This window comes from Vulpes lagopus, chromosome 4 (genome assembly GCF_018345385.1).
Source record: "Vulpes lagopus strain Blue_001 chromosome 4, ASM1834538v1, whole genome shotgun sequence".
Lineage (NCBI taxonomy): Eukaryota > Metazoa > Chordata > Mammalia > Carnivora > Canidae > Vulpes > Vulpes lagopus.
This window is the reverse complement of record NC_054827.1, coordinates 85,643,661-85,659,360: the sequence shown is the minus strand read 5'-3', so window position 1 is coordinate 85,659,360 and position 15,700 is coordinate 85,643,661. Positions and strand designations below refer to the sequence as shown.

At 34.6% G+C, this 15,700-nt stretch overlaps 1 protein-coding gene across 4 annotated transcripts in view; it reads right to left on the bottom strand.

The window, feature by feature from the left end:
• The window catches only part of SSBP2 (single stranded DNA binding protein 2), a 285,052-nt gene that overhangs the window by 203,457 nt on the left and 65,895 nt on the right, over positions 1 to 15,700 (bottom strand). For all 4 annotated transcript variants that reach the window (XM_041753163.1, XM_041753161.1, XM_041753164.1 and 1 more), the window contains exon 2: positions 4,065 to 4,137. In XM_041753163.1, the coding sequence (XP_041609097.1) occupies positions 4,065 to 4,137 (73 nt within the window). The remainder of the gene's footprint in view (positions 1 to 4,064; positions 4,138 to 15,700) is intronic.

Below are 15,700 nucleotides of genomic sequence, written 5' to 3'. Positions count from 1 at the left end.
ATCTAGAGTTCCAATTTGACCTTTTCACAACTTTACCCATAAAGCAAACGCACATGAAGGTGGCCCAACACAGCAAATCTTGATTCAAAAGGGCTCATTAACATCATAATCATCCATAATGCCAAAATGGGAAGAAGTATTCTACTTGGCTCTAAACCAAGGTAAAAACATTGAGCATTTGAGTGGTTAGTGCCACCTTAATCATTTCCTTTTTAAAAAAAAAGAAAAAAAAATCATTTCCTTTTTATCACAACCCAACACAAATAAACAGGTCTTCCTAGCTTTCCCTTAAGTTCCTTATGTAACTGTCCTGAATTAGGTAAAAAATCTGGGATAGACTCAAAAGAAGTTAGATAAGATGATCCTTTATTTCACAAACCACTTAAGAAAAGTCATTCTACAATAAGCAGCCTTAAATTTTCTTTTTTATTTTATTTTATTTTATTTTATTTTATTTTATTTTATTTTATTTTATTTTATTTTATTTTATTTTATTTTATTTTATTTTATTTTTATTTTATTTTTTCATGAGAGACACAGAGAGAGAGAGGCAGGGATACAGAGAGAGGGAGAAGCAGGCTCCCTACAGGGAACCCAACACAGGACTTAATTCCCAGACCCAGGATCATGCCCTGAGCCAAAGGCTCAACCGCTAAGCCACCCAGGCATCCCAGCAGCCTTAAGTTTTCTGTATGATCCAAGGGAAAGTAAGGGAAAAAAACAATTCTAAATAGGGTGCAAAGGTCTAAAAGATTACATTCTCTTTCTTTACTAACCATAGTTGTGGGGCAGGGGGAAGTGGTACTGCCATTCACATAGACACCAGAGTACAAACCAATGTTTCTCTTTTACTTAAAAACCATAAAAAGCTCTCTTTTGCAAGAAGATAAAGTCCAAGCTTGCTGGCCCAGTATGCAAAAGTCTTCAATAAGAGTACACTGCCAGCCTAGAGAGGTGGAACCCTGAGAAAGCCTTCCTAGGGAAAGCCAAATCTAAGCTACTCAGGTAGGAGAGGGATTTTAGGCAGAGTAAAGCCCAAATGACAGAAGCCAATGGAATGTAGAGACAAATACAAGCAGCTAGTTATTGTGGAAACTTGGTGTGAGGAAGATTATAGGGCATTGAAATTTAACCAACTGAAATTATTTAGAACTCTAGGGTGTACTCAGCAATGGCCTGTCACAATTCTACTTCTAGGCTTCCATTTTGAAATTGAGATAATTTTGTATTTTCTCTTTTATTATTTTTATTAACTGTATAAATAATATATAATGTATATAAGGATAAAATTCCCCTTTAATTCCTTTAAAATCCCTACTCAGAAACTAGCCTCACATGTATATTCTCTCAGACCTTTTACTACACTTCACACTCATAAATATGTGCCCACAAAAATATACAGTATTGCATCATGTTCCTTTATGTTCAAAGGTTTCCATATGAATGGAATACTTCTTTCTAGCTTGCTTCTTTTACTTGAAAATGTTTTGCAAGTCTATCCATGTTAAGCCCAAATAGATCTAACTTATTCTTTTACATTTTGGGAAACTTGCACCTCAATCTAGCCATTCCCTAAATATAGAAAATGGTATGTTGGTTATTTAAGTAATTAGAATGTATTTTCACAGTGCCACTTGGAGTTTGGCAAGCTAGAAAGTAAAGAATAGTTCTGGGAATCACATACACTCATCTCCAAAGTCCAGAAATACTGTATCTTCTTGGTGACAATAGTTTGTTTTCAGCTTAATTGATTCCTCTTCTGAAACTGAACCACACTGATAATTCAGAGAAATCCTCAGTTTTGTATTCCAGATGAAGTTGGGGAAATAAAATCATGGCAAATACTTGTCAGAAAAGTGTGAATCTCTTCTGAAATTACATCTTTACCAAATAGATCTAAAAATGTTGTGTATCCATTTTCCATTCAGTTCAGGGTCTATCAGTACAGAACCTAGTTATCTCAATTTAGTCATGCTTAATCCACATGATCCATTTGAGTCAAAACAGCTGAGCTTCCTTAAATGCATTAGCAACATTTTTCTTTTTCTTAAAGTTTAAGAATCACTGCATCTGACATCTTAAAATGTTGGTAAGAAAATATATTCATAGGAACCCCCAAGGATTCAGCAAGTTGAGTCCATTCAAAATGGTCCTTGATTTAAGGAAAGAGATCAATAAATCCTTTCATCAAGCTTCATCAGGTTTTCAATTGCATTAAAAATTTTTTTCAATCTCCATAGCTAGCTTTAATTTCTTTTAAATATACTGTAAATTGGCAGTGATTAAGAATACAAATATTAAGAGCATCCCTTTTGCAATCTCAATCACTTCCTCTCTAACAACAAACAGTGAGTATGGGGTAGCAAAGTGAAATACGAAGTCTTCTAATTAATGATTTAATGATATGAATACACTCAACTAATGTTTGAATAAACTTTAAAACCTAATTGTAATTACACTGTATATATTCATTCTATTGTAAAACAATTGACTTCTTATATGATTCCAAGCATACCTCCCAAATTCCTTATTTACAAATACGCTCACATACACTAATTAATTAGATAAAAGATGGAGGGACTACGTGTGTTTACTTCTGTATTTGTTTTTGAAACAAGTGAATCTCAAGAAGGTTACACCTCTAGCATGGCACTTTTTGGTCAAGGGGTTGCCTTGTCATGTCCCTGATCTGGTGGGGGTCAAATTAGTGAGATGACTCGAGATATTTCATGCAAGTCTTGTCTCACAAAACTATAAACACAGGCCACAATGAGAACTGCATATGTAACTTTAAATTTTCCAGGAACCACATTAAAAAAGAAAAAACTGGTAAAATTAATTTTAGTAATATATTTTATTTTATTTTATCCAATACATCCAAAATATTATCATCTCAATGTGTGATCAAAATTTTAAAGTTATTGTTATTTTATGTTCTTCTGTTCACACTAAATCTTCAAAATCCAGCATGTACTTCATGCTTTTGGCACTTTTCAACTTGGATTAGTCGTTTTTCAAGCATGAAATAGCCATATAAAGCTAGTGGCCGGGGGTCCCTGGGTGGCTAGGTGGTTTAGTGCCTGCCTTCAGCGCAGGGTGTGATCCTGGAGTCCCAGCATCCAGTCCCACATCCGGCTCCCTACATGGAGCCTGCTTCTCCCTCTGCCTGTGTCTCTGCCCCTCTATCTCTCTCTCTGTATGTCTCATGAATAAATAAATAAATACATACATACATACATAAAATATTAAAAAAAAAAGCTAGCGCCTACCATACTGGACAGCACAGATTTAGGGGGAAAACCAGAAACGGGAATGAACATAGATCTAGGCTTGAATTCCAGTTCCATAAATGACTAAGCTGCATGACCATGAGCCAGTTATATAAATTCTCTGAGCCCTATTGTTCTTATCAGTAAAACAGGAATTATACCATCTGTCTTACAAATGTCTCAAAGAATTAAAGATAATACAAAGCACCTTGGCATATTATATGCCTGGCATATAACAGAACTCAATAAAATCTTCTTCATTGTCACCTTTATACAGATTGAAAAAGACAAGAGGAGAAAGTACCATTGTAAAAAAGCTCAAATTCAAACTTTAAAAAATGTGGAGAAAAACAGGAAAAGAAACAAGAAGTTGAAATAAGATCATCAAAATGTTTTCAAACTGAAATTTAGTCATCAATTCACTATTATCCATACAAAATAAAAACAAACAAAACCCATATCTTCCAAAATTATGAATAATGCCCAAATAAGGTACAGCTAAAACTAGAGCTATGGTGGCATTTGTCTTTTTTTAAGCAAGTTTGCCTTCTTGATAATTGTGCCAAGGTTAATACTAGTTTCTATTCCTACAAGGGGAAAACTAGCTAGAAAGTTAAGTGGAAGGTTATTGGCATGAAAATGGGACACTAAAAATCTACAAAGACTATATTATACATATTGATAACCAAACATTCACTATGTAATATGTAATGATAGTTTTTCAAATAATTGTTACATAATATTTTCACTTATGTAAGATATCAAGATAAAATATGGAAAACATATAAAACATACCTCTGATAAAAATGTTTGGGCCGATTTTTGAGCTCCTACATGGAGCAGATATTCATATACGTAGAGTGCTAACCTAGAAAATGAATAAAAGATTTATTGAGAAGGGGTGTATTTAATATTCATTCTTTAAATAATGCACAGACCTTTACATTACAAAAATATCCTACACATGAACAGTAACAAAAAAAATCAGCTTTTCCTATATCTTTTCAATGGGAGTCCATACGTATCTGTTCAGAAAGAACTTAAAGCAAAATAGCACACAAAGAAAAAAGACAAATATATCTTTTCTTGAAAAGAAACATCTAAATAGAGATTTTTTTCTTGCATCATGTCACTTATAACCTCATTCCCTTTGTTATACCTAATATAATTGATAATTTATAACCCAACATTAATAATCCCCATAATCTATTTTAAGGTATAAGTTATTATCTTTCATTATTAAAATAAGTGAATTAAGTAATTGGACAACTTTATGTCCTTCCATCTTTTTGGTGAATATTAACAAAAACTCGAGCTGTTTGCACATCTGTAATGCCAAAATGGGTGTTAAAAGCTCATTTTAATATTTGTTCAGGCAACTTCTCCTTACTCTTTCGGTTTGATTATTAAACCAATAATATATTAGCTTACAATGATTCAAATTATCAGCAAACCACAGCATTAAGAAAAGTTTAAAAACATCAACTCATATTAAGCATTTGGGTACTTGTAGTTTAAAGATTAACACAAAATTACATATAAATTTATCATTCAAATACAGAATATTAAGTATGCACTATACTTGTACTACTCTCATTATCTTGTGGATTCAGAATTTTAAGCTACACCATGTAGCTCAATTTCAGTTGAGCTGTTAACAAAATATTATTCATAAACCCAAATTAGTCTGAGGCAGTATTTTTAATGATATCTTGGACTGATGCCCAGATAGCTCACAACAGTTCAGTTTCTGCTACACTATATTTACCAATATTAAGCCAGGTTTACAGTAAACAAAACAATGTAATAATAACCACAATTCTGTAGAGCTCCACCATTTCTGTTGCCAACTGAATTTTTGATTGTTAAAGATTGATAGCGTTTGTAAAAATGAATATTTTCTTCATTTTCATGAAAAAACATCCTGCATGTAATGAAAAGAGAAAGCCCATACAAATTCAACTGCTCTATCTATTTAGTTTTTTTTCCCATTCCAAAATTGTCAAACACTTAAAAAGAGAATTACTCTGCGGTTACTAAGGACCACAAGACAGTAGACAGACATCTGCTAAAACTACTCATAGATAAAAAGTTATGTTACTAGAAACATCCGCTAACCTCTTCCAGTGTAATGACACCTCTTAGATCATGCTTCTCAATACTTTTCTCTACGCTAATACACATGAGGGACATGACATGCTCCTTTTGATAGCAGTATCTTCTGTGGAATTTTGGTTCATCAAAGTATATAATGGATACGCGAGTTGGAATAATCCTATAGTTTCTAACAAACGAAACCTATGGGTGATTCTTATCACACATTCTTTAACCACACATATCTCACACAACCTTTCCCTCCACTAACTACTCCCAACTTTATCACATGATTCACTGACCATGTTGGCAAATCTCACCTCAAAAAAGAGAATTATTTGTGAATTTTTCCTGGAGACACTGTGAAGCCTCAAGATTGCCGCCAGTGACAGTGTCACCCTACTGCCTGAGAAGGAACCTGGCTCCAAGTAATCCCTTGCAGTTTGTCAAATCTTAGGCCTGGCCCCAAGCCAGTGGACAAGAAACCCAGGCTTAAGTCAAAGGCTGAACAATAAAGATGTTCCACCAAGCTTGGAAAAGTAGAAGCAAGAGGCAGAGTATGAAACATAGATGCTGTGGTGGTTCTTGGGGGTAAGAGAACAGACTCTGGAACAGTCATGGCCAGAGCACAACTGCTGCTGTGTCCTTGCAATGAACACCATTCCTTAAAGTTAAGCAAATCACTTCCTCATAATCTCTTCTTTGCAATATTAAAGGGGCTAATATATTTCTACTATGTTTTCCTCCAATTAATTGGGTAACAAAAAGGATCTTTCTTTATAAATGAAATTAAAAGCAATAATCTCTCCTCTTCCTCTGTGGGTGTAAGACAATAATTATAAAAAATGTATTGGAAGGGGCAAAGAATCAATGGAGGAGAGGAGTTTCAAACTATATAATGAAAAATTTGAAGCATCTTCCAAGTGGTGTGCATTTTCCCATCCTTAGAATCTGTGGCTGTAGCAGTACATCATTACCAACAGGATGATACAATGGGATAGGGCTAAGAAAACCTATCCATAATGCCACCTCATATGTACAAGTTCTATAACCTCTATTGAATAAAATTAAGGATTCCAGGCAGCCAAGATCTATGCTACAGAAAGAGGGGCAGGGAACACTGCATAGGTGAACATTAACTCTCTTGCCATCGTGACTCCATAATATATCACCAGCAAATCGCCAATACTTTAACTACCATTTCAGTACATAAGATTTTCCAAATCTATCTCTTTAGTCCTATTGTCTCTACAAAGCTCCAAACCTGCTTCTCTAAAATTACTGTTTGAAGTTCCTAACAAGATACTTCTCTTTTAAATTGATCACATCCAAAGTTAAATTCACCTTCTCTATCTGTTTAAGGTACCTGTGCTCACTTTGAATGAAACAGAATTTGAGTCTTCATTTCCTCATTTGTAAAATAGGGAGAATATTTTCCTTGTAATATTGTTGACAGAATTAGAGTACACAGTAAACAGTAACTAATAATGATTGTTATAATTTTGGCTAATTCTCTCACATCCAATAACATATTACCAATCAAGTTTTGGACTCTAATGTCACATTCTTTTCCTCATTTGACAGTTCTTTCTATCCACCCTCTTCCTGCTCTTGATGAACCACTCAGAACCACAACAATAGCAAGAACATTTGCTCTAACTTCAGATACAGGTACTGTGTATTTCCCATCAGCTGCCCCCAATAGAGACATCAATCAGGGCCACCAGAATCTCCAGAAGGTTCTGGGGAAAAAGCCCTGTAGTAAAAGATACCTTTTGAACGCAGATGACTCCAGGGGAGTGGGGAGTGACAATTATCCACCCATGAAGGTAAATTATGGCATGGTCCCTTGCCCCATGGCATGAAATAACCAAACACAAGACATTTTATTTGGATTCAATTTCTACTGAACAGTAAAAATTTAAAAATAAATACTGAATATATAAATATTTAAACTGTGTATAACATCTCAAATTAACATCTTCTTTTTTCCTTTTCAGGATCTTTTAAAAATTTAACTACTTTTGATAAATAAGAGTGGACATACTAACCACAAAAACATAGTATAAGGAAACAAGAGTTATAGCTAATGGTAGAAACATTAATAAGAGTAGAACTAAGAGATGAAGATTTACTGGTAACAGACAGGGAAAGAAAACCTAAACAAAGCATTAAAACCTTATGGCCTCCTTAGATCAGGAGCAAACATCCCCATACCTCCTTCAGAAGACCTGAGGGCAACTTTCCTTATAGCATTCTCCTCTAATTAACAATCATAATGGTAGCTTCACGTCTCCAGCGGAAGTTTATAAACTCTGTGCCACTCATACCACCCAATAATCTAACATATTTGGCTAGATAAAATATTAAACTTCTGATAATATTTTCTGAAACATTTTCTTCCTAGTTTGTTTCTTGACTTAATTTTGGTGAGGGTTCTTGTGTGTGGAGCCTGGGGGCGGGGTGGGGGAGGGGTGACAGTGGGGAGAGGGGAGGTAGATACCTTTAATTAAACTTTAAATATAGAAACAATAGAAAAAGAAAAATGGTAAACCACTAAATGGGCAGGAACAATAACAAACATCACAACTAATTATTTATTTTTTTAAAGATTTTATTTACCCATTTGAGAGAGAGAGAGGGAGAGCAAGCAAATGGTGCAGGGAGAGGCAGAGGAAGAAGCAGACTCCCCGCTGAGCAGGGAGCCAGTCTTGGGGCTGGATCCTTGGCCCAGATATTATGACCTGAGCCAAAGGCAGACAGTCAACCAACTGAGCTCCCCCAGGCACCCCAATCACAAGTAATTTTAAAATGTAGGCAATGTTAAACATCACTGTGAATCAAAGATATGTATATTAAACGATGGGATTTATTGATTTATTTTTTATTTTATTTTTTTTAATTTTGTTTATTTATTCACAAGAGACACAGAGAGAGAGGCAGAGACACAGGCAGAGGGAGAAGCAGGCTCCATGCAGGGAGCCTGATGTGGGACTTTGATTCAGAGACTCCAGGATCACAAGCAGAAGGCAGATGCTTAACTGCTGAGCCACCCAGGCATCTGAACAATGGAATTTAAATTCTTACTTAAACATAAAATATGTGAGGGAATGAATACTCATACTGCTGATGACAGTAAACTGGTATTACTATTTCAAAACCAACTTGGCATTAAAGATACATCGAGAATTTGGAAAAAAAAGTTTACACACTTTGACCCAAATAATTGCATTACTAAATGTAGAAAAGTTTAATTCACAGAAATTTTTAACCAAAGATTATGTAGAACAAGGAAAGAATAAAAAAATAAACTGACTGGAATTACAGTAAAATATTTTGTATTAGTTAATTTCATGTTTGAAACTGTAATTCAGAATTTAGTTATAAATCTATTCAATAAGCACTGAAGTGATTCTTCTCTGCTTAACTATTGAATTTCAAAATCTGAGAAAATGTCATTACCACACAACCAAATAAAATTACTTCAAATTTACCTTGTGAAAATTACAAAATCTAACAAAGAAACAGATTTTTACCATTCACATGAACAAATTCTATTACATGCTATCATTTAACAATCTAGGACAACTAAGTATATAACTAATAAGGCATCTATAACAGGTACTATCACTTAAGAGTCTAATTACAGCAAATTCTCAACCATCCTTTGTAAATGAAGGACTTTACAGTCTGAGAAAGGAGTAAAGACCTTACTTTACTCAAATCTTTCTATAATCTAGCTATTCAATTTGAGATTAAGTCTCTTCCTCCAAAGGAAATAGTAGCGTAAAAAGTAACTATGGGAAGATATATAAAAGGTTTCTAAAACAGGATTGTTAATTTGCAAACAAGTTTGTCAAGCTACCCATAAATAAAAGGGGAATACTTTTTATAGTTCAGAGCTAATTCCTCTCTTCCTACATACCTATATATGCATGCATATATATACACATATGTAAATTATCTGTCTGTGTGTATAATACATCATTATTTTTAAAAACCATTTCAAAAAAGTCAGTTAATAAAAAAGGTCTGATTTTTTAAAATCTGAATTTTTATAGAACAATTAAAGTAGATATGACTATTGATATTATAGAGAGGATGTTTGTATTTTCTTTTTTGTTTTTGTTTGTTTGTTTGTTTTAAAGATTTTATTATTCATTCATGAGAAACACAGAGAGAGGGCAGCCCCGGTGGCGCGCGGTTTAGTGCCCCCTGCAGCCTAGGGTGTGATCCTGGAGACCCGGGATCCAGTCCATCAGGCTCTCTGCATGGAGCCTGCTTCTCCCTCTGCCTGCGTCTCTGCCTCTATCTCTCTCTCTGTGTCTCTATGAATAAATAAATAAAATCTTTAAAAAAAAGAGAGAGAGACACACAGAGGGAGAGAAAGGCAGAGACGCAGGCAGAAGGAGAAGCAGGCTCCATGCAGGGAACCTGATGTGGACTGGATCCTGGGATCACGCCCTGAGCCAAAGGCAGATGCTCAACCGCTGAGCCACCCAGGCGTCCCAGAAAGGATGTTTTTACCTCATGAACAAGATTTATCAAGTTACCTTTACAGTACATGCACTAGTTATAATAACATGCAATTTAATACTTATAAAACCTTTCAGGAATATAGACTATAATGTGTGCTACTTTTTTGTAATGTGTGAATAACATTTTATTACACCTCACAATATTCCTACGAGGGAGATGGGAGTTATGAACTATGTATAATTATTATTAGGTCAGTGTCTGTGCAGTGAAAAAGCCAACTACCACTAACTGACCATGTTTGTCAGCCTGACCATAATATCCTATAACTACTTTTCAAACTTAAGTGTATTACCTATTAAAGAACCTGTCTTTTGCACACTATCCTACTAGTATTTCAAGATGTGGTATTGAAATTAAAAAGCAAGAGAAAGTGGACATTTAATATGAGAAAACATCCACCCATTCTGAACTTCAGTGATTAAAACTAATTGTTAGCATTTTGCCATCTTCTAACATCTGGCACAGGAAAAGAAAAAAAAAGATTCAAATAAACATAAAGCTTTCAAATTAATAGATTCCCATTTGTAATTTTAAAATTCATTTGGTTAGGCCCAGAAAATAAAAGGTAAAAAAAGAAAAAGTTCTTTTGTTAATTCATTATATGTACAAAGGTGGAAGGATGACAGGGTTGGAAAATAACTTTTAAAAAAAGCTATTCCTTGGGACGCCTTGGGTGGCTCAGCAGTTGAGCATCTGTCTTCAGCCCAGGGCGTGATCCCATGGTCCCGGGATCGAGTCCCACATTGGGCTCCCTGCATGGAGCCTGCGTCTCCCTCTGCCTATGTCTCTGCCTCTCTCTCTCTGTGTCTTTCATGAATAAATAAAATCTTTTTTTTTTTTAAAGGCTATTCCTAATTTGTTTTGAAAGTAAATTACTATAATGTACTTTACCTGTTTAGGTGCGATCTCCAGCACCTAAAGTAGTATCCAATAGATATATATTTTTAAAATTTAATTTTTAAGTAATCTCCACACCCAAGGGCTTGAACTTACAGCCCCAAGATGAAGAGTCTCATGTTCCACCAACTGAGCCAGCCAGGCACCCCTCCAATACATATTTTTTAATGAATGAATGACTCTCTTACCCCAGGCTCTTATAGAATCCTTCAGTTTCTTCCATTCAAGGCATTCCAATGAGAAATGTCAGATATCCCTTGAATACCTATTTTAGCATTAGCATCCTCTTAGTATCCTGATTCACCCTCTCAATAAAATACTATAGTTAACATGAATGTTGGCAAAACAATTATTTCACACTGGTTCAATACCTGTATGTAAAAAAAATGATTGTTTTAAAGAAACAAGGTAGTCTATTTAATCATGGGTGGTAGATTTTTGTTTTATGTGTTATTTTTAATAAAATTAATCATTAAAAGACAATGACTTTCTTCTCTCCTCTTTACTTTTAAAAGAAAATAAGTCAAGGTTAGGGAATAAATAATAAAAAGACAGTAGAGGGCCACAAGAGGGGTATTTTGTAAAGAATGGTCTAGCTGTTGCCATTTAGCACTGGTGAGCTGTATGTATCCAAAATGCTGCATCCAAAATTTAGTCCCAATATCCCAATATCTGTAACCAGAGAAGACTTAGATACAGAGAACTTAAAGCAGATGAAGTTCTCCTAACAGTCTTTTCTAGTCATGTTGGATCTAGAAAAGAGATCTCGCTTATTCCTGAGCCACTGCAGAATTCCAGTGTTGGCCAACGACACCTATCAATGTCCAAATGTGACTCCTAGGTGATAAAATGCTAGTAGTTAGCTGGATCACAGCTAGCTAAAAAGTAGCAAAGAGCATTTGACGGCTACTGAAAGGCTACTCGTGAGACTGTAAGTAGTGTAGCAGTGACACTACATCAGCCTGACCAAATTTTCAACAGAGTCTATAACCTCATGCTAAGGAGGTATAAAAATTAGAAATCCATTTCTAACATCGTCTTTTTAAAGTTCTTCATCATTAAGAGTGAAGCTAAAAATCTGACTTAAAGTGTCGAAAATTGTCTATGCAACCATACAATAATACTAAAACCCAACCTTTTTTTTAAACAAACTAAAATGCCTGTTTTTTTTTTTTTATATTCTCAGTATCAGTTTTAAAGAAATAGATATCTGATGTATATTCAGATACTAAAGATACTAAATGTTCTAGGGCAAGGATTACCAGATCCGTTAAGATAGGGACAGTGGGGCAGCCCCGGTGGTTCAGCAGTTTAGTGTCTCCTTCGGCCCAGGGCGTGATCCTAGAGACCCAGGATAGAGTCTCACGTCGGGCTCCCTGCATGGAGCCTGCTTCTCCCTCAGCCTGTGTCTCTGTCTCTCTCTCTCTCTGTCTCACCTGAATAAATAAATAAAATCTTAAAACAAAAAAAAAAGATAGGGACGGGAATGAAAAATTTAACAATTACATGGAAAGCTGGTCATAAAAAATATGTAACTCTGCTAATGTCTTATTGATGCCATTGATGATAGACAATGTTTGGGAACATAATTTGAAATTACATGATTTAGTGTGCCTAGAAACAGAAACACTTGCCTTATATAGACAGGCAAGCTTAGGATTAAAATGGCTAATATCAATTTGGGGGAACTAAAAAAGGCTAAAATATAAAAATAAGAATTCATAAAAAAATAATCAACAACTTGTAGAAACACAATTACTCATAGAAAATTCATAGTAAAATTTTCCATCTAATCTTCTATCTAAGCTATATACACATTGGAAATACAGTAATGACTATACTTGATAATAGTACTTACTCCACTTCAATCCAGCTGGAAGATTTTATACTTTATACCAAGGCTCCCACTTGCCTACGAAATCCTGAAGTGTATAGTTTAAATCTTTAACTTTCTGTCTGTGTTATCCCTACAGAGAGTAGATTTTCCCCACATTTACTAAGAACACTAGAAGCTTCTTAATCCTTGCTGACTAACCTTGGAAGTCTGCCCACACTCTATTTCAATGTTTTAACATCAAAATTAACACCAGACACCAGACTTCTGCTTATACCATAGAGGAGTAAGTGGGACTAAACTTGCTCTCTTTCTCTAGGCAACTAGAAAACTGGATATAACATATGATCAAATTTGAGAGGGATTAAGCCAGCCAGAATTTGTGGGCAGAGTATCAGACAGAAGGGAGCAATCTAGGGAAAAAGCTCCAAAAATCTGCAGAGGAGCCCTTTTGCATGTGTGTGAGGTAAAACTCCACCAGGCTGGACAAAGAACACGGCTCACACATGGCTGGGAAACCACCAGCTACTCACAGTAGTACAGAGACCTCCATGAACACCAAGAGCATTCAGTAGAGAACCACAGGTCACACATCAGAGGTAGAACTAAATTAGTCTTAGAGCAAAAGTAAACTTAACTCTAATCTTAACAACCCAAATCAAGCTTGTCACAATATAAATGTGTAGCTGCATTGATTTGGCTAGAAATTATCTTTAAAGTAGAAAAAAAAAGTGATGCTGAGTACCAGCTCAGGGATATTAAGATAACATTCAGATTGATAAATGACTTGGCCAGTGAGTACAAGGTGTATATGGGAAATCTTTGTACCTTCACTCAATTTTGCTGTGAACCTTAAATTGCTCTTTTAAAAAAAGTATTTTTTCAAGGTGATTGCAATGGGTAATGGAGCTTCTTACTTCCTTCTCTGTACTGTTCTGTATTCTGCAGATTTTCTATAATCAAGGAAAAATTATTTTAAAACTTAGTCATGAGCTCATAGCTCCTTCCCCAAGCTTATTGTAAATTATTATCTATATGGAACATTTTCCTCAAGTACAGACGAACAGTAATGGTTTACTCTAATAATGTTATTTCTACATACTATAACCAAGAAAATCTTCCCTCTAAATAATGTAAATTATATATCCCTAGAAATTAAGATGAGTAGAAAATATTTAAAAGATGTCTAATGTTTTCCTGCTGGCTACTAAGTACTAAAAATAACTTATTCAGAATTTCTTCCTGGTTTTATCACTCTTATTTTTCTTAATTCTTCCTATTAATTCTCTTTTCTAATCTTTGCACATGCCATTTTGGCATTTAGATCTATGGTGCTTTACATCTATTTTCTTTTCCCATTCATTTTACATTCCCTACTACTTTCTGCATCTTCTTTTTGAATGTTTTCCCTTACTCCAACTTTCTTAACCCCAGCCGGATCCCTATGATCATCTAGCTGTAACACATTTGGCATTTGGTGATGTCTTTAGTTAGACCTACCACATTATTGCCATATTTAAAGCATCCCCATTAATATGCACCATTATGTGAGGCTAGTGCTTATGCACCATTTTCCATTTTCCCTAGAGGAATTTTAGAAGACTTTTTCTCATAACAAATTCTAGCAATGTCTCTGATCTGTACTCCTTAAGGTATAGGCAGGACAGGAAAGAAATGCTTCAGAAGAACAGAGCCACAGACACAGAACTCTTAATATTACAGAAGGAAATGGGCAGGTGTTCGAAGGATAACTGCAACTCAGGAAAGACAAACAATAATTCTTTCCCTCTGATTTTTAGTGCATATAAATGTTGGTAATTATTTTTTTAATTCTTTGGAGCTATTGTTTTTTAAAGTTTCATATAAAAGAATCAGAACTACATGTTTTTTTTTTTCTAGGTCTTAATCTATTTCCTAGCATTAGTTTGAAGTATTTAGACACTTACAGCACTTGGTCTTTCAGATCATTTATTTATCTCTTTCTTAAGACAACTCATGAGCATCTATTTTGTGTAAAGTACTGAGAGCCAAAGAAATATCATTAATTTAAGACCCACTAACGAAGAATCTATGGCAATATGGTTGGAGAATGCATCTTTACCCCCAAGAAAGAGTTCAACAAATTAGTAACATAAAAATAATTATAAATATCTAATGTTACAAACTATTTTCAAACATTTGAGAAATAAACAAATAAACACAAGTTTATTTTACAAATAAACACTTACGCTAAACACCATCAATAGTTAGTAAGCTCCTACTATTATTCAAGGTACTAGAAAAAAAAAAGGAGATACAAACTTTGCTCTTAGGTAATTTTCAGACTTGTTAATGGGATGAAACATATCATAAAAAATAAGATCAGGGGCTCCCTGGGTGGCTCAGCGGTTTGGTGCCTGCCTTTGGCCCAAGGCATGATCCTGGAGTCCTGGGATCGAGTCCCATATAGGGCTCCCTGCATGGAGCCTGCGTCTCCCTCTGCCTATGTTTCTGCACACACACCCCCCGCCGTGTCTCTGAGTAAATAAATAAAATCTTTAAAAAAAAAAATAAGATCAGTAATTTAAAGTAGCATAGGATGGGCATGCAGGCAACAAAACATGAAGAAACCAGAAAAGGAAGAGGCCATTATAAGAGACTCTTGACAAAAGAACTTCAACTGACAGAGGAAATGGCACTTAATCTAGGTATTAAGGGAAATGAGATAAGCAGGAAGAAAAGAGGATTTTAAAGAAAAGGGTAATAGCGTGAAAGAATTATCTATATTATATTCAACACTGGTGGTCAAAGTAAAATTCTCTACGTACCTGAAAGTAATAAAACAGCTTGTTAAGATATTCTATTATTGAGACAGATTTCTACATATCAATATACAGTAGAAAGATTCTACTCTAGTATTATGGAATATAATATAATAATAATAGCAATTTCTACTTATAGTGTTATATAGCCTATAAAATGCTTTCACATATGAAAATAATTTATTATTTAGTAGTAACTTACAGTATTTGTATTTTTATTATGAATTTTTTAACATAATTCTCTTTTAATTATTTTTTCAGTTTAT